Genomic DNA, 19,083 nt, shown 5'->3' on the forward strand with positions numbered 1-19,083 from the left:
TGATGATGATGATGATGATGATATGACATCTCTCTAGAGACCTGTGAATCTTCAAACTCATGATACAAGTATCTGTTCCTACATAACTTATCTTATTGGTAAATTTTAATCCAGCCGGAGGAGCTGAAAATTGCCCCAAACCCCTTTAAAACCAGCCACAGATCAGCCTAGCCAGGCGGTGAGACCATAAGTCTTTCTTGAATGCTCACAGATGGGTATCTTTCCATTTGTATAGTAGTTACACAATTGCAAGAGCAGTTACTGACCTCTTGTCAAAAGTTGCATTTATCCTTTGCCCTAAAACTTATTAATTAGCCATAGTGTGTTGAGTCAGCTCGACTCCCTGTTTGTGCGCGCTTTGATTAACCCATCCGTCGTCGGATCATTTAACATGTGGACTGGAGCGCGTAACGGGGGCACGTGCGCTCGCTTATGTCTCGCTTCGCAGGAGCGAACTGCCTCCGCCAGAGACAGAAGTCTGTCCGCAGAGCTCCGCCGTCTGAAGTTTCTCACTGCTGTTGCTTGGGAATTTCATTTCGGAGATAAACGGGAGCGGGAATATCCTATAGAGGAGCTTTGCTTTAGTGAGCCAGACGTTGCTATTTTGCGTCCTTTGCGATATTAGAACATCAGCATTGGGAAATATGCGTCTGTCCACACGAAACCACCACTAATAAACGGTTCCTACGGAAACCTGGGGTTAGTTCCCCTCCTGAGCGGAACAGAGAACTTTTCCCTCTTTAAATGAGGCTTTGGATTATTTAGACGGGAAAAATAATCATGGTCCGACAAACGCTGGATACAATTTGGGATTTTTAAGGTCATAGAGCGTTTAGAGCAGCATCGGTATTTTAAGAGGACTAAGCAGAATACAGTCATTTGGAGGGAACATATGACAGCACAAACGGCACCTTTTAACGCACGCGGACTCTCTATCAGAAACAGAAACATGTATATCTATATCTACGGCTTTTTGCTCCTTTTAGGTAAGTTTTTGTTTGTATTCACAGCATTTTTGCGAGATTTAGCCTTTTTATTTAGACCAACTGAAAGCAAAATCTCCTCGTGCTATTTAATTTAATCGAATCTTTAGGTTAATTTTATTTAAATTGACTTTCCTCCAGCGAATACGATAATGAAATTAGGGAATTACATTAGCCTATATATCTGATACCATGATAGTTTATGAAGTTATGTGAAATGATGAGGTCAAGTTCGATAACGAGCAGAAAAACAACGATATTCATTCATTACATTTCACGTTTTCATTTATGGAGATGGGAATTGAAGACATATGAACTTGTCACTTCATGAAACTCGCATATTTAAATTTATGGTAATTATGTAATGCAAGTAACATGAGCTGCGTTTCATTCCTTCTGAATGAAGGTAACTGATCACGTTATTTGATAGTTTTACATGACGGCTAATTGTTATCTAATTAATGTCCTATAGTTCAAATCCCATTCATTAAGAGTCAGTGCATAGAAAATGAATCACCGTATAGGAAAGGTGAGATTTATCAAGGTCACTTTGTAGATTTATCACTGGCCATTGCACGCTGACAAGACTTGATCCTTTCTGCGCACCATATGATGAAACTTAAGCTGAATATTTAAAGAGTCTGCAGAACATATTAAACATTCAGACATTCTGATATAGACGTTCAACCGCCAGTTATGCTTTAAATTAATTTGAATGTTGCAGTGTTATTATAAGTGATGATGTGAAATGTCCTTACTACAGTAGCTAATATTAATATAAATATAATGTAAAGTGTTATCTAACTACTTTCAGATTTTGTTCTTTCACATTTGCATTCTTAGAGCATCTTGCCGTATTTCTCAGTGTTTTTATTTCTGAAAAATACGCAAAGCATTCGTTAGTGATTCGTTGTCCAAGGGTGTGTCTGAATCTTTCGTTCTGGTTCTGATGTGCTCTGAACAGTTTTAAGAAAAAAATACAAGAGATTGGTAAGCATGCTGATGTATTTACACCTGTAGGTGTCACTGGTGGGTTGCACCTCCGTTATAATGATCCCATGACCAAAAAAAAATTTGCATACACAAAAAATTATCTGTCGCTCTCAAAGCACATTGAAAGAAGTGTAAAAGGTTAATATTGTGAAAAAAGCAATAATAAAGCATTAATATGAGGAAAGTATAAAGAGCATTTGCCAGCTGCCAATTAAATCCATTTTTAACAAATACTAAAAAAGACTGTTATTTACTGGTGACTCATGTCATGCTAATTAGAAGTCTTTTGTGTGATGTATATGATATTTTACTCTTCAAGGCATGTTTTTTCATGCTTTGACACCATTCTGAGCTGTCAAGTGATGCTTGTGAGTCATTAAAATGGTTTCACAGTCATCTGGCCATTGCCACTGGCTTGATGATCTTCAAATTGCACTCTTTGGCTGTATTAGTCATCGACTAAAATAATATTTTATAATGAGAAAATGAGTGGATGCAGTCACTGATGTCTTTATAGATTCATTTGTCAGAGATAAAGATTTGTTAAACTTTTATCCTGTTATTCTGTTGACGACTAGTGTTAGTGGGGCATCAGTCTATACAGTATGTAAAAATAAATAAATAAATACCTAAACCTCCATTCCTCTCCACCCTCCTTCATAGATGAGCTTGTGTTCTCCATGTCAGGCTCTTCCACTCTATCTGAGTCTGGGCACCAAGAGTCAATGGACTGTTTAAGAGCCACCGAGAAGTGTAACCAGGACCAAAAGTGCAGCCATCGCTTCAGGATCTTGAGGCAGTGTCTGGCAGGCAAGGACAGGAACACCATGTTGGCCAATAAGGATTGCCAGGTAGCCCTGGAAGTGTTGCAGGAGATGGCTCTGTTCGACTGCCGCTGCAAGAGGGGAATGAAGAAGGAAATGCAGTGTCTGCAGAGTTACTGGAGCATCAACATAGGCCTGACTGAAGGTAAGAGCTCTGTGGGATTACAGATCCATGGATAAATAGTCTGGTAGATACGCATGATTAATCCCAGAAAGGCAGTAGTAGAGATTGAGGCTAGTAGTCACACATTAATATTTCTCAGAATAGGTTTTTTGTATGTTCATTAATTTTCTGTATAGACACCAATGTCTTGCTTACATCAAAGCTACTGAACTGAACTGAACATTTCCAACTTTATTTTTTATCCAACTTTAACAAACAGGGCATGTTGTCAATTAATAGCCTGTTATAGGGTTTTAAATAATTGTTAAATACATAATTAAATGCATAAATAAATGCTGACTTGTTCATTCATTCCTTTATTTATTCATTCATTCCTTCATTAATTAATTAATTAATTAATGTATTCATTCATTCATTCATTCATTCATTTTTTTGCACGTCCCGACAACTGCAACCCTGAAAAATATAATGTGGAGGAAATTAATTAATACATTTATGAATGAATGAACGAAATAACGAACGAATAAATAAATAAATAAATAAATAAATAAATGAATAAATATTTATGCATTTATGCATTTATTATTTAATTATGTATTTAACGATTTCTTTATATATTTCAACATTTATTTTATGATTTAATTTTGAGTAATTTGGCCCTCCATACATATAAAATACATATAAAATATTATATAGTTATACAGTATATATACATACATACATACATACATACAGTACATACATATATTCCACAAAAATATTAAGCAGCATAAATGTTTTCAACATTGATAATAATAAGAAATGCTTCTTAATATGTTCATGCTATCGTGAAAATAAAATACATTTTGAAATACAATGACATTTATTTTGAATTGTATTATTGTATTATATTTAAATATATATTGGAATTGTAAAATTATTCTCATTCTCCAGATTTTAAGCTAGCTTTCTGAATCCACTGCTAGAGAAAGCACATTTTTGAAGTTACTAATGTCCCCATATGACAACCAACCCCAGTCTCCCCTCTGTCACAGAGTGCGTAAAGCACATCTCTATTCATATATACAGTGCAATTTGAGAAAAGTGGAGTCCAGTGGCAGTGGATGGGATGTGCATTAGCTGGTAGTGCTGTCAGGCCCATGAATGAGAGAAAACTGTCCTTGTGTACTGACATTACTCCTCGCTGGGGTAACAGCCAGAAGTAATGCAGCACAGGCGGGCACGGAAGGAGGGTGAGGACGCAGCATTGTGGTGTCATGTTGGCATGAGCTGAATATATATGACTTGATCAGCTTTGGCTAAACACCTCAATGTGATGCTGCCGTGCTGCTCATTATTCAGTTCTAAAGCAAACACAATCCAGTTTGCATCTTTTTTTAGTTTTGATATTCACGCAACATTACTTTTTATGCTGGAATGTAATTTCTGATTTGTAGTCAAGCTAGATTTTGATGCATGAGAGTGTTTCCAATATTCTCACTGATGCATTTTGTCATGAATATATTATGATTTCACAAATTCATTTTGTTTTCCACTGTCAAACTATCCATACATTAGAAAGCACTGCATTAAGACTGCTTGGAAATCATTTTGGGCCTGAACAGAGGAGTCATTCAGTGCCAGGATGTAGCAGTCTGACTCAACTCACAGTTAGCTGAGCACACATTCACTGTGATGAACGCACAATGTGCTGTTCCCTCTGGTTATGTGAAATGCAACGCCACCAATTGATCTATTGCATTTGATCTAAAGCTGCATTGCAAGACACATTGCAGCCACTCTGAGTAGTTATGCAGTTACCGGCACTTTTACAGAAAAAGAGTCATTCTGTTTTGGTAGTACAGCTCATGTGCCCTGTGGTTATGGAATATTCTTTATGTCTGCACTGATCAAGCAGATGCAAACTGAACCGTGCGGTGTCAAACCAATTGATTGACCTCCTTTTGAGCAGTCGTGCATACAGTACCGACCCCCATGTGAGCAGAGCGTTCCAAGCTTATTGGCTTTACTCCCTCAATACTGTTAACAAGATGTTGTTATAGATTGTTTATGAGATGAAGATGCATCCCTTATTGCTTTGTTGTGCACTGTTCTTGTCCTATTCCATTACATCAGAGATCATATCCCAATGCAAGCTTACAATACAAATCTAAGCTAAATCTTTTTGATGGGGATATGAAAATATTACATTATTACAATGAAAAATGCTTGTAAAATAACCTAAATGTGTTTCATCTGGCAACACTGCACAATTAAATGCAATTTTTCTGTATTTCTTATTGAAATAATTTTCAGCAGCCATCACACCAGTCTTCAATGTCACATGATATTCAGAAATCAATCTAATTTTCTTAATTTGTTATTATCACGGTTGAAAACAGTTTTTTTTAAAGATAGTTTTATGAAAATCAAGATCTAAAGAACAGCATTTATTTGAAATTTAAAATTGAAATTTATTTGAAATAGAATGTTTTTTTGTGATTTTGATCAATTGAATGCATCCTTGCTGAATTAAATAATTAATTTCTTTAAAATAATTAGTGAACAATATAACATTGTTTAATTTGAGTTGACTACATTAGGTTACACCACTGAAGGGTCATTATAGGTACAACAACTACATGTTTTCATAGTAGTTCACATGAATCCAATCTTATAGGTTTGGTGCTTTTATCTGTAGATTTCCCATGTTAGTTTGGAATTATTTAGATAAACAGTTTTGTTGTCCCACTTAAGAACTTAGTCGCTGAGTGTTATCATTACAGCAGCTGATTTTCTGCTGAATGTATTTTATACATCTTATTTTTTGCCATGACTTCACAGGCACATTTCCCAGCAGGGCAAAGCAAGTGAAACATGCTGAAAATGCAGTCAGGTTCAGCATTATGCACAGGGGTGAATAAATGTAGTCTAAACCAGAGACATTATAAAAGGGAGGAAATGGACCACTTGTAGAAAAACTAATGGGAGAAATCTTGACACTTTGCATGATTTGATCAGATTTGATCGCTGAATTCAAATATGTTACCTGCATAGAAAATAGCTGCCCGGAGGTGTTGCTTTACCATAAACGTCTTTGTTTGAACATAGCGCTGAAAAGAATATGTGCACATTTGTCACGTTTCACTCATTATTTGTTTTTCTCACTCTCCATGTAGTCGTCTTTACAGCCATCCATCTATTCATCCATCCATCAGTGTATCGGCTAAGCCTAAATAAGCATGAGAACACTCTGTGCTGGCGTAAAAAGGAAGTGTACTGTTTACCTTTGGGTCCTGAGAGCCGAATTCATTCGATTCTCCACCAACATCATAACAATAGATTAGATCGTTGACAAAGAGTAATTGCTTTCTGCGGTATGTGTGCAACGGTGAGGTGGAAAAGCAGTACAGAGGCATGACCTGATATGGGAATAGTATTAGATTTCATTTAAAGGCTCCAGTGTTTCATTGCTGCGTATCCTGTGTAGGATGAATATGTGTGAGCAGTTCAGTGGTACTGGCAAAAAGCGCCCTGTTGCTATGTAAGGTTATGCAAGCTCTGTTCTCTGCCTGTCTGTGGTTTATCATGAATACCTTGAATTTAAAACAAGGGAGTGTGATGTTTGCATACAGAACAAGCTGGTCTAACTATCTCCAAGTGGCATCACATAACTACTCAGTCGAGTGAAAGTTGTCTGTCAGCATTCCCACTCATCTCAGCGATGGAAGTACACGTTAATTTGAAATTTTTGCTCATAGGCATGAAACTTTATGAGGCTAATTACTCTGAAGAAGGAAAATGGTGTAATGACAGTGTTGATTAATTGATGGCCCCACAATTTAATTGAAATTTCTTATATATATATATATATATATATGTATATATATGTGAAAACCAGTCTTAAGTCACTGGGGTATATTTGTAGCAATAGCCAAAAATACATTGTATGGGTTAAAATTATAGATTTTTTTTAATGCCAAAAATCATTAGGATATTAAGTAAAGATCATGTTCCATTAATATATTTTGTAAATTCCCTACTGTAAATATATTAAAACGTAATTTTTGATTAGTAATATGCATTGCTAAGAACTTAGATGATTTTCTCAATATTTTGATTTTTTTGCACCCTCATATTCAAGATTTTCAAATAGTTGTATCTCGGCCAAATATTGCCCTATCCTAACAAACCATACATCAATGGAAAGCTTATTTATTAAGCTGTCAGGTGATGTATAAATCTTAATTTCGAAAAATTTACCCTTATGACTGGTTTTGTGGTCCAGGGTCATATATATATATATATATATATTTGCCCCAGAATGTATAGTTATAGCATCTTCTCTCCCGTGCTAACCAGCCATTATGCATTTCCATAATTTTCCCATGATTTTTCAAGTGAATCATGATGGATAAGGATTTTTAAGAAGCAGTCACAAAGATCACTTTATAGCCTATTCATATTTATGTTCATTATCGAAATTTCCAATCCTTTTTACAGGCCTGAAAATGACAATTTTGAAATGACTTACAATGAGACAAATTTACTTCATAATGTAAATAGAGTGCTGCATGGGTGATGTATTTTTTGCAAGCCAAAACCCAGAAATGAGTTAGCATTTTAGCACTTCCATTTTTTTTAATGGATTTTGGTTAAATGCCTGAATGGTTAACACAAGCGCAAGATATGCTCATGCTTTGTTCTATGACATAAAATACATCAGTAATACTCCCTTGTGATTTTTTTAAAGCTTCTACTTTTATTGAAAAAGGCATTCTTAACAAGTAGCTAAATGACACTTCAGATGTTGTCAAATATGTTAAACTTGAAAACAATGAACAGGAAGACTCATCTACTCACTAGTCCATTGTTATGGTGTGTGCACACCAAAAGCAAAGCGAATATTTTCACCGCGTTACTTGCTCTAGATTACATGCGGAATGTTTTTGCATCACTCGCGTGAATAAAATCACAAAAACCTTCATAAAAATAAAATCTGATGCAACCGGATATGTCAACAAGCTCTTCTCTGACTGGGTTGTGTGACATCACGTCAAGTGAATTTTCCAGTCAAGACAACTGAGCTGAATAGAGGGTATGCAATGGCGTCACTTTCCCGCCAGAACACGCTTCCTCAGTCAGACTGAGTGGCAAAAGATGCATACCCTCGTGCATACCCTCTATATCGCACATTCGCAGTAAACGCGCCGCCCAATTCGTGTCGCCTGACAACAAATTCACGTCTATTCGCGTCTTTGCATTGACTTTGCATGTAAATTATTCACGCAAATAATTTGATTTGCTTTTGTTGTGCACACACCATTAAAGCCTTGTTGCGTTTATAATCACACTCTTGCAAGCTATTCTAACTCAAACTTTCAGGAAAAATGTTTTTAAATAAAGACTTAAAGAGGGAGCTTATTGGTCATGTGACAGTGGTGTATTTCGTTTAGCATACATTTAGCTTTTTTCTTTACTGCCCCTTGTATTTAGGCTTCAAAAATTGTGTTCAACTAATCTTCCCAAATTTGTGAAAGATTATCATGCTGAACAGAATATGTAAGAATCATGAACTTTTGATGGTCACAGAGCTTATTTTCTGTAATAATCCAAAAGACAACGGACAAATCCTGTTGGGTTTTTGCTGTGGGAACTAGCCTGATGCTAACTTCAGGGTTGGCCTTCAAAAATACAACATCACTGCAGCGCTCCATTCTGTAAGACAATAAGAGTAATACAAAGAAGTACACTATTGTGATCAACATAGCATGCATTATGTGGTGTTTTAATTAAGACTGAATTTTGATTGAGAACTCTCTGAACTGCAGTACTTTACTAACACAGCATTAGTGATGCTTTATCGCTCACCGCTGCTTGAGCTGTGCACTTGTGGACACTGTCAGTGGCACGGAATCAGTCGTAATTAATTTTGAACTGTTGTGCAGTGAACCAGGTTTAACGTAACAAAAGGCTCATTGATTTTGACACAAGCTCCCTCGGTTGTCTTACCAAAGACAAACACTTTGTAAGTAATTTTACCATAGGGAAAAATAAAGAAAGCCACTTAGCGGTAGAAAAGGCTTGTGATCTGAGTTTATACCTGAAGGAGATTCAGTCTTAAAGGGGTCATAAGGATGCTACATGCACTTTTACAAGTTGTTTGAACTGAAATGTGTGTTGGCAGTGTGTGTACACAACCACCCTATAACAGATGAATAGGGTTGAGGGAGTTACTAAGGTAGCAGTACTGTTCTTCAAAGTTGAGAACTTAAGAGAGACTCTGCTAAATGGTACATTAAATTATTATATATTGTGACAAACTTACAGATGCTATGAAGCTATAGAGAACTGAAGAAACAGTGAAGATTTAAAGTTCAATTAAATTCAAATTTTTTCTGCAGATTTACAGAAAATGCCAACCCCGATCTCATGGCAATTTGAACATTTTTGACAAGGTGGCTAATTTGTACGAATTTGTAAGTCCTCACTCATATGAATTCATACGATTTGTGAAAAAATCATACGTATTTTATGAGGTACGAAGGACCACACCTAACCCCGCTCCTAAACTTAACCGTTACAGAAATCGTACAAAATCGTACGAGTGAGGTCGTACAAATTTGTACGAATTAGCCACATCATAAAATACGTACGAATTAGCCGTGAGATAGTGTTGAAAATGCTTGTTTCAATGTTACAATCAGAAAATATTCTGTCATTAGCTGCAGATGAGTGTCAAAGTAATATGTCAATAATATACAGCTGTAAGATAATATGTGTTAAGTTAATGTCATGTAGTCAATTAAGCAAACACAACAATAGTGTTACAGCTTGTGCTCATAATGATTTCAATATAAGGATAATATTTGATCATTTTGAGTGTCATTCACGTTTAACTGGAATTGCAGTCTATACTGTACTTTCAAACAGTTTGTCTGAAAACTGTTTATCTGTCTTCCATTGTTTGACCAAATAGATTAAAAAAAATATTACATTTATTAAGATAAAAAAAATGCATTTCAGTTTTAGGGAACTAGATTGATAAGAAAAGCTAAAAATATATTTTTGAATTATGCAATTCCAGAGGGCCTCAAAGGCTAAAATCTATGACATGAACATAATGTGCATAATTCGAATGACATACAGTGTACAGTTCTGGAAGAATTACATGACCATGTTCAAATTTCATAATTATATTCCTTAGATCTTTTGTTTTTATGTTATGGAAGTTGACTTCTGTTCAATTTAAATGTCAGCCTTAGACTTTATTTTATCCTGGTTCCCATGGATACTCTGGATTCTCTCTGTACGTAATAAATACTCGAGGAGGCGGCATCACATCTTGTAAATGCAATGTCTTGAATTTCCTATAACCCACTGGTCCAGAGTAATAGATCCATCGCCACAGGGGACATCCAGGACTAGATGGAATGACATCTCATGTCTTCCTAAATATTGTTTATGAGACTTAGCTACATTCTAGTTCATAATAAATTTCAATTTGAAAGTGAAAGATGAATGACTTTTGCTTCAAGGTCACTGTATTGAGAGTGTGACAGGTACCTGAGCAGGTGAATAAGCCATGTGAGTTTAGCAACAAGGTTCAGCCACAAGTATTGAGCGCACATTCAAGGTCAAGGATACCAGATTGCAATGGAAATGTAATGGCATAGGGTTCCCACAGTCACACTGCATTTTTTTTTAGTAGCAGTCTTTATCTTGTTTTGAGTATCAATATTGAAAAATCATTTAAACAAAATCAATATGTATTAAGATAGAGACCTGTTTATAGAAAATCATGGAAGCCTGTTTCTGCCACAGAGTAAAAGAAAATGTAATAAAGTATGTAAAAAACAGAAATGTAATGGCATAGGGTTCCCACAGTCACACTGCATTTTTTTTTTAGTAGCAGTATTTCTTGTTTTGAGTATCAATATTGAAAAATCATTTAAACAAAATCAATATGTATTAAGATAGAGACCTGTTTATAGAAAATCATGGAAGCCTGTTTCTGCCACAGAGTAAAAGAAAATGTAATAAAGTATGTAAAAAACATGTTAAAAATAAAGTAATAAATGAAATAAAAATGTAATAAATACACATATAAAGACTTTTGTCCTGGCAGAAAATTACCAGTACAATTTTTCTTAAACACTGTTTAAACTCGCAATTCTGAGAATTGTGAGATATAAATTCACAATTGGAAGAAGAAAAAAGTCAGAGGTAAAAAGTCATGATTACCTTTTTTATTTTGTGGTGTAAATGGGCTTCCTGTCATAAGGCAAGGCCAGACACAATGGGTAAGTGAAAGACAGGATGGTTTATTGATACAAGATGTGGCTGAGTGGAACGGGTTAGGTTAAGGCAGGTGAGTGTCAACAGAGTGAAGGATTCCAGGGTTCTTATCTGAGTTCTGAGGGTGAGTGTCTGATGCCGGTTTCGTGGGAGATCGTGGAACAGCTTCCAAGGAGTCGTTGGAGGATCGCAGGAGAACCAGAAGGTAAGTCTTTCTAGGAGAATATCGTATAGGGAGTCCAGAACAGTCCATAGGAGTGAACGGTAGACCGGACAGTGAGTGACTGTGATGTGTGTGTATTTGTAGTGTGGCTTGATTGGTGACAGCAGGTGCGGGTGATTAGAACTCAGGTGACTGTGATCGGGTGATTATCCTGGCTGGTGACTGCAGTGACTGTGATGAATCCCTGACACTTCCATAGAAAATAGATCTTAAATTAACATTATTTTTAACAACTGGTTAATTGTTTTTTTTTCTTTTTTCTTTCTTGTTCTAAGCATAAATCTCTTAAACTTTAATGAGCTTGATGCTTTAAATAATAATAATAACAAACCCTAGAGGGTCTGTGGTTTTCCCAATCGTACCATAGCAAAAAAAAAACATACAGTATGTATTGCTTTCTGGCATTTTTTCTCTCTCTCTGTATGCAGGCTCTCTGGAGCTATGATACCAACGCCAAGCGCAAAGTATCTTTCCCCAGAATCTAGCTATTAACTCTATGACCGATAGCAGCAGTCAAAGTCTATTACCTCAGTCATCCACTTTCAAAAGGACAGGTTGGCCACAGGGAGGCGATAGGACGCCTCACCCCCACCTGCGCTATGTGTCCTCTGCTCCCTCCCTTCTGCCCTGACCTCCTCCTCCCCCCTCTCCCTCGTCCACAGCCACTAAATCATCAGCGCTAACCCTAGGGCAGCTCAATAGCTCTACACTGGATCACAGACGGTTTCTAAAACTGCCAACCAGCCGGGTGGACCCACATCCACACACACACACACACAAACTCACACTCCCACATTTTCCCTACAAACATTTCAGTGTGTGTGTTTGTGTGTGTACAGCAGAGAAGAAATACGATGACAGGCACAGCACTTGTATCTTCTTGTGAATCCCTTTTTAATGATTTCCATTACTGTAAGTAGAGATGCAGCGAGACAGTACTGTAAGATTGATGAGGCTCTAGGTGTAATGTTAAAACAGTCTGGGCGCTGGGCTGGGACTCAGAGCAGCTGGAGTGAAAATGCCAGGCTTTAGACTGGGGAAATACCTTGTGACTGTAGAGCACTGTGCATCCAAAGCAACTGCTGCAAAACTACAGTCAAAGATAGAACAACACATTATATTCCCTGCTGAAAAGGCCAGCTTAGACCAGCATCATTATCCAGACTACTTGTTCAATATTAAAACTGGTCATCTATGTGTGTAATATACGTATATGTATATTAAGTAAAAGTAATGCAACGGTATGCAACAGTAATGCAATTTATTCAAGATATGCAATCTGAATTTTTGGCAGTCATTACTCCAGTCTTTAGTGTCATATGATCCTTGAGTCTAATATGCTGATTTAATGCCCAATAAAAATTTCTTATTATCATGTGTCATATTTTTGTGGAAACCATATTATTGTATATGTTTATGATAAGTAGAAAGTTTAAACGAACATTCTTTAAATGGCTTTACTGTCAGATTTTATCAATTTAATAAATCCTTTCTAAAGGATTTTAGGATTTTAAAACTCATCTGTTTAGCTGTGCATTTATTGAATGAGCACTGTGCGATGTCCGAACTGATTGCACTATATTCTATGTATAATCGTTTTCTTAAATTCATTTTAAACCTCTTAAATCAATTTTTTTTTATCATTTTCAAAGTTTTTAAATTCCTTGTTTTATTGTTGTGATTATTTTTTTCTTTTCTTTTATGTAAAGCACTTTGAATTACCATTGTGTATGAAATGTGCTATACAAATAAACTTGCCTTGCCTTGCCTAAATAAAATACTAACTTCTTTCCAAGAAAATTAAATTTATTATTATTTTATTTATTTTAATTTTTTTTATCTCAATCCCAAAAATTAGAACAGTAATAGGGTAGTTTTAAATTTTTTTTTTATTTATTTTTTTTTACACATTTTTATTTCATAAGGTTATATGATGTCATTATATTGATCTTGACCAATTGCTGCATTTGTGATCATGGTTTCGAGTACTTGTTTCAATAAACACAGGAACATGTCTTTATCTCAGGCTCAACCTAAAAATGTGTGTTACTCAATCCAGATACTATAATCAAAACCTAATCATCTAGAGATGAATTAGCACAGTTATACAATCTGCTACGTCATATTATCCTTGATGTGTCACATAAAAAAAGCAGTATACAAAGAACAGACCCCTGGTCTTTTCAGCAGGGTGGACAGAGACGAATCTCACACACCATTCATGAACATTTATGCCGTTTGGTGTAAAGCAGTTTTAAAGAACTACCTTAAAGGCAGCTGCAAAACAAATGCTCAGTAATGTACACTAGTGGTGTATTTATTGACTGAGACAACTGGAAGAACTTTATCCATCAAATCACCAAGAGTTGGACACGACTGAATGAATAAAACAACAACGACAATAATATATACCCACCCGTGCCCTCAACATAGAGATGAGATGGGAACTCTTCTTGTTTGCCAGTTAAGATTTCCTATTTCAGTTATGCCTTTTGGCACTTTCCATTTCAGAGAGTCTCCCTCCTGCTGTTCAATAGTCACACTCATCTGGAATGATGTAGTTTGAGGAACAAATGCCACCACAACACGAGTGAACATGGTTGCCAGGCAAAAAGGACAAGCAATCTTGCTGGGAGGAATATATGCTCACAGGTAGAGGATTGTTTTAGCTCCATTAAGCTGGAAATGGATGTGTTCTTAGAAAATGTAATGAAAGAAAAAGGCAATTATTCTGCAATATGCTAAGGGTTATTCTTCACCTCACTATGCAACTCCCATTTGAGCAACCTTTTTTTTCTGTTTTCCCAAAAAGAATGTGAAAAAAACTTGAAAATGTTTAGTAAACAAATGAGAAATCAGTGTACGAACATGCTGCTCTGAAAGGAACATTGAAACCCAACTGAATTATACCCGCTGGCCAAATGTAGATGCTAGTAGGTGGCCTAATTATGATTTTGAATAGCTGAAATGTTTGTTTTTCTCTTTTTTTATTTATATGGCCCCATTATAAAAGTCTCAATCATGAGGTTATGCAGTTGTGGTGTTTGTATTTTGGCAGGTAACAATGTTAAACACTGGCTGTCAATCATATCAAAGGTCTGAACATTCTTGGTCTCACGGTGCAACAACTGTTTTGAGTTTTTAAAAACAACAGCAAATGCAGCCAAATCCATTATTTACTCTTTCCAAAAGAACCATGTAAAATCAATTGTACATTGCGTGTCTTGTTTTAGATTTTAGTTTTGAAGTAACCTTCTAAGGAAATACCTGCAATGCAGTTTTTTAGGTGAATACAAGAGCAACCCATGTAAACACCATCTACAGCACTGTTGAAGTAAAACATTATTTACTGAAAATAGTTGTTTTGACATTTGTAAGCCTTGGGTGTTTTTTCCTAATAATTGTTTGAGTGCGTTCACAATATTATTCATTTTTAATACACTATTGCATATAGAGCATGATTAAATATGCCCCAGAGTTGCATACTATAATGAAATGAAAATACCATGAATAAATAAAGCATATTAATCAAGATTGTCATGATGTTCCTAACCCTCAATGTGGTCATATATAAACAGCCAATATGCTAGTAATTTACATGCTAATAATAAACAACTTGTTAATAGTGAGAATTGGTTCTATAATGGACCCCAAATTAAGAGAAGGCATATTTGCCTACTGCAGCATGTTATTTTGAAAGAATATTACAGTATGAAAAGAAGACAGGAAGAGAAAGACACATAAACAGTGAGCATCTCAATTAGAGACTTTTTGGACTTTTTTTGTCTTGTTCCCGTTATCAAATAGCTTCTTTGTTTTCTTGTATTCCTGGTGTCTACAGTGAGCTAAGACATATCTTCGGTAAATCCTGACTTGAGCCTGATTAATACCCCAGCTGTGAATGAATCTGGGTGGAGTAAAAAATGAATTCTGGGTCGAACAGGAGGAGCGGCCCGGTGAAATTAAATTAACTCAAACATGTCAGCCGCACAGAGACTGATTATTGTCCTCACCCCGCTCACAAATCTCTCATTTGCCTCTGTTTGCTGCAAACAGAAAAAGGGACAATGGGCTGAGATTCCAATTTAATCCTCATCTCTCTGGAATAATGTAAAGGCACTGGTATTGTTGAGGTAATTCATAAATCTATAATTTATTACTGAATATAATGCAGTTGCACCCTTAATGAGGTTTAGCTAATCAAAGGTAATGCATATTAATTTTCGATACAAACCGAAACAATGGCATAATTTTGAAATTAGTTTGATGAATACACTTTTGAAGTACTTATACACAATAATTAGTGTGATATTTTAATGTATATATATATATATATATATATATATATATATATTTAATGTACAACAAAACTCTCATAACATACCTGACAATACTTGCTTTGTTTATAAATGTAATCTTGTCTGGCTATTTTAATGAAACTCATATCTTAAGGGTTTAAAATAACACATTTTGGATTTCAGTTTGGAACATGAGCCTTTCTGATGGCCCTGTGGAGATATTTGGGTTAGGAAGACGAAAAAAAAAAAAGATTGGGAAACACTATGCAATCCTTTGAAAAGACACTGCAATGCCTTACTCATGGTGAAGTATAGTCTCGACGTAGCCAGACCTTCAGACTGACGGCTGAAGGTCTGGAATCCATGGCAGCTTTCATTGGCCATGGCCCGCCCATGAGGCCGTTTGACCGACATGTCAAACAACCAATCACAGCTCGTTTCGTTCATCGTCACGTTTCGGGGCGTGGAATTGTCGCCACAATAACAGACCGGTGTGTAAAACTCTCTGACGTATTTTAAAGATTCTATGCCGTGAACTTTAAATATTTCACATACTTTTGAAAATCCAGCGTTTAGTTGATCCTGATAAGCGCTTGTCGTCACAGTTGTAAACACGACGGCTTTCTTCTTTCGTGAGGGGGTTTGGCGTCACGGCATCTATGTTTCCAGGCGGAATGTTAAAGAACGCGACACACACATCTACCGGAAATTCTGTATGATTCAACCAATCCGATGACGACTTCGAAACTCCTGAAGTGTTTCCACTTTTGTGTGCCATATGCATCAGACGTTTAGCCAACGGTCCGTGGGCGTGACATCTGAGGCTGAGACTAGGTGAAGTATAACTCTGATTCATGAATACTTGTCTCAAGAGGCAGTACACAATATGGTTAAGAACTATTGAGTATGAATCAATCACACAGATCATTTAAAAATACTTTCAGCTGTGTTTATTGATGCAGGTCTTTAGTGTCATTCTGTACTGTGTGTTGCAGTGGAAATGTTGCGGCTGCACTATTCCTCAAGAACTCTCTGATCTTTACCTCCTAATTACCGTCTTGATTTCCCTTGAGTAGTCTTGGCTGAAGTGCCTAAATGCTCTTGATAAACAGAGATTTGCTTCTTTAATTAATGTACAGATTTTTACAACACACAATAGGCATTAATGCAGCTGTAATAGTGGTTCTTTCGATCATCTCACTGGACTTTTCTGATGGCTGTATTAATATAAGCTTACAAGTGCAATTTAGAGAAAATTCTGCCTTGTCTTGTATGTTTAGTCAGCTCAGTTTAGTTGCTTCAGATATTACCTTTAATCTATACAGTGCAGTCTGGGATTTTTTGATAATGAGAGGATGTCATGTAATCTGTACATCTTGGAAGTTGGATAATTTTTATGAATTTAGATAAATTTGCACCATAATATTGTAAAATTTGAGTAAAATATCCTTCCTTTCAAAAGTGTATATTTTTGGTGTTTACTGTTATATGTTTAGATTAATTTTGTTATTTGCATTTAAAATTGCTTTTAAATATTGAGGGACCCACTTTATATTAAGTGGCCTTAACAACTATGTACTTACGGACATAATATAGACTTCAATTGCTATATATAAAGCTAAATATTTTTTACTATAATTATTGTAAGTGTAATTACTACTTTTTGCTTTCCAATAATAATAATAATAATAATAATATACCATATTTAAGCCATATTGCAATTTATGGCATCTTTGTAAGTCCCTGCACAACATGTTCATACATATTGATGCTTGCTCATGACCCCTAAAGGGTACACCTTTAGCGTCACTTTTCGACGTGCAGGGTACTCCATTGCTTTCAGTTGTTTGCCTTATGCATCAGACCGAGACACATTTAATGGTTTGCATGCATTTGTAAAAATAGAAATCATTTTATACTTTCATAGATATTTTGGAGCACCTAACCCCATGCCTTACCCACTTCTGAACAATATAAAGCACGTAACAGGCAAATAAAAGTACAATCACAGGTATTTATTGCAAAAACTGACCATAAAAAAGCAGTATAAAAGCATTACAAACAAGTCCTGTTGCACTCCAAGTCCTCTGAAGCCATACAATATTTAAGGAATATTCATTCTTTTTGAATGAATTGTCACTGTAGTTGTTATCTGCCTGTTATATCATGTGGTTTAAATTGACAAATGGTTAGGTTTAGGGGTAGGAGTTGGGTTATGTGCTCATAAATGTGTAAATAGTGTAATGTAAATAAAAATGTTGTGACTGTTTACATTGAAAAATCACACCCCAACATGTGCAATAATGGTAATATTATTACCCAATATATAATTTAATCATGGCGATAAATTTCCCAATGCCTTTCGTGTCTGCATATTGATGTCAAAGGTTTCTTATTTGAAGCAATGGAGGACCCTGAACATAAAAAATGACGCTAAAAGGTCCTGACCAAGCATCAATATGTGATGAGTTGGGAGTGAGAATGTGTTGCCCTGAATGGCTGTTTTGCCAGTTTCAGCTCACTTTAGGAGACATTTTATACTCCAGAGCAAACACCCACACACACACACACACACACACACACACACACACACACACACACACACACACACACAGGTTATGTAAATTCAGGAAGTTTGTAAGTATACTAACAGGATGTCTCTAAAATAAACTATTGGACATTGTGGATTGAATCTCAGTCTGTTTCTGTATCCTGTGTCTGTTTTGGAACTGGATCAAAGGTTGTTGTTGTTCAGTCAGGTTGATATTGAATGTCTTGGCTGATTCTTTAGAGACATTAGTGCTTGCTTTGCTTGAATTACTTGTTTCCTGCTGACCTAAAGGAGTATTAACAGGATAGCCAGGGCTTATTAGACACAGTTTGTGCTCCAAACATCAGTGTTGTGAACAAAGGCGGTGGTGACAGCACTGAAGAGAAATGTGTTGCTTAAGGATGGCAGTTGGAGTGTTAACTACGGTCTTATGCCAATGAAGTAGAAAAATACAAATGGATTACAGCTAAACATACAAGTAACCAAGCAAATCTGTTGTTTTAGTATAAACTCATTACAGTATTTGTATGAAAAGGATCTGCAGAGTCTAATGGCGTGACATTATTTGAAAATGTTGTCAGGAGATGTCGTAGAGGTCACACATGTTTTGAATGTCTAAGGATAATGGTGCGGTCTCCTCATTTTCTGGTCCTTCACAAACAGTTATACGAAAGCAATTATCCAGCATGCATCAGTGAAGCGTACCACACTGTGATTTAGCTGCAGATTGGGAGCTCTGCTGCTATCATCATTTTGTTCCGTTCTAAAAATTTCACTCTCTGTATTTTTACGACTAACTACACAGGCGAA

General features: G+C 36.1%; 1 protein-coding gene across 2 annotated transcripts in view; it reads left to right on the forward strand.

Moving 5' to 3' along the window:
* Positions 1-457: 457 nt before the first annotated feature.
* Positions 458-19,083, forward strand: part of LOC107712470 (GDNF family receptor alpha-2-like) — a 75,548-nt gene continuing 56,922 nt past the window's right edge. For both annotated transcript variants that reach the window (XM_016517728.1, XM_016517729.1), the window contains exons 1-2: positions 458-986; positions 2,640-2,945. In XM_016517728.1, coding sequence (XP_016373214.1) covers positions 893-986; positions 2,640-2,945 — 400 coding nt within the window. In that variant the 5' untranslated portion in view covers positions 458-892. The remainder of the gene's footprint in view (positions 987-2,639; positions 2,946-19,083) is intronic.

Source organism: Sinocyclocheilus rhinocerous, unplaced genomic scaffold (assembly GCF_001515625.1).
Source record: "Sinocyclocheilus rhinocerous isolate Xijiao unplaced genomic scaffold, SAMN03320098_v1.1 scaffold87, whole genome shotgun sequence".
NCBI lineage: Eukaryota > Metazoa > Chordata > Actinopteri > Cypriniformes > Cyprinidae > Sinocyclocheilus > Sinocyclocheilus rhinocerous.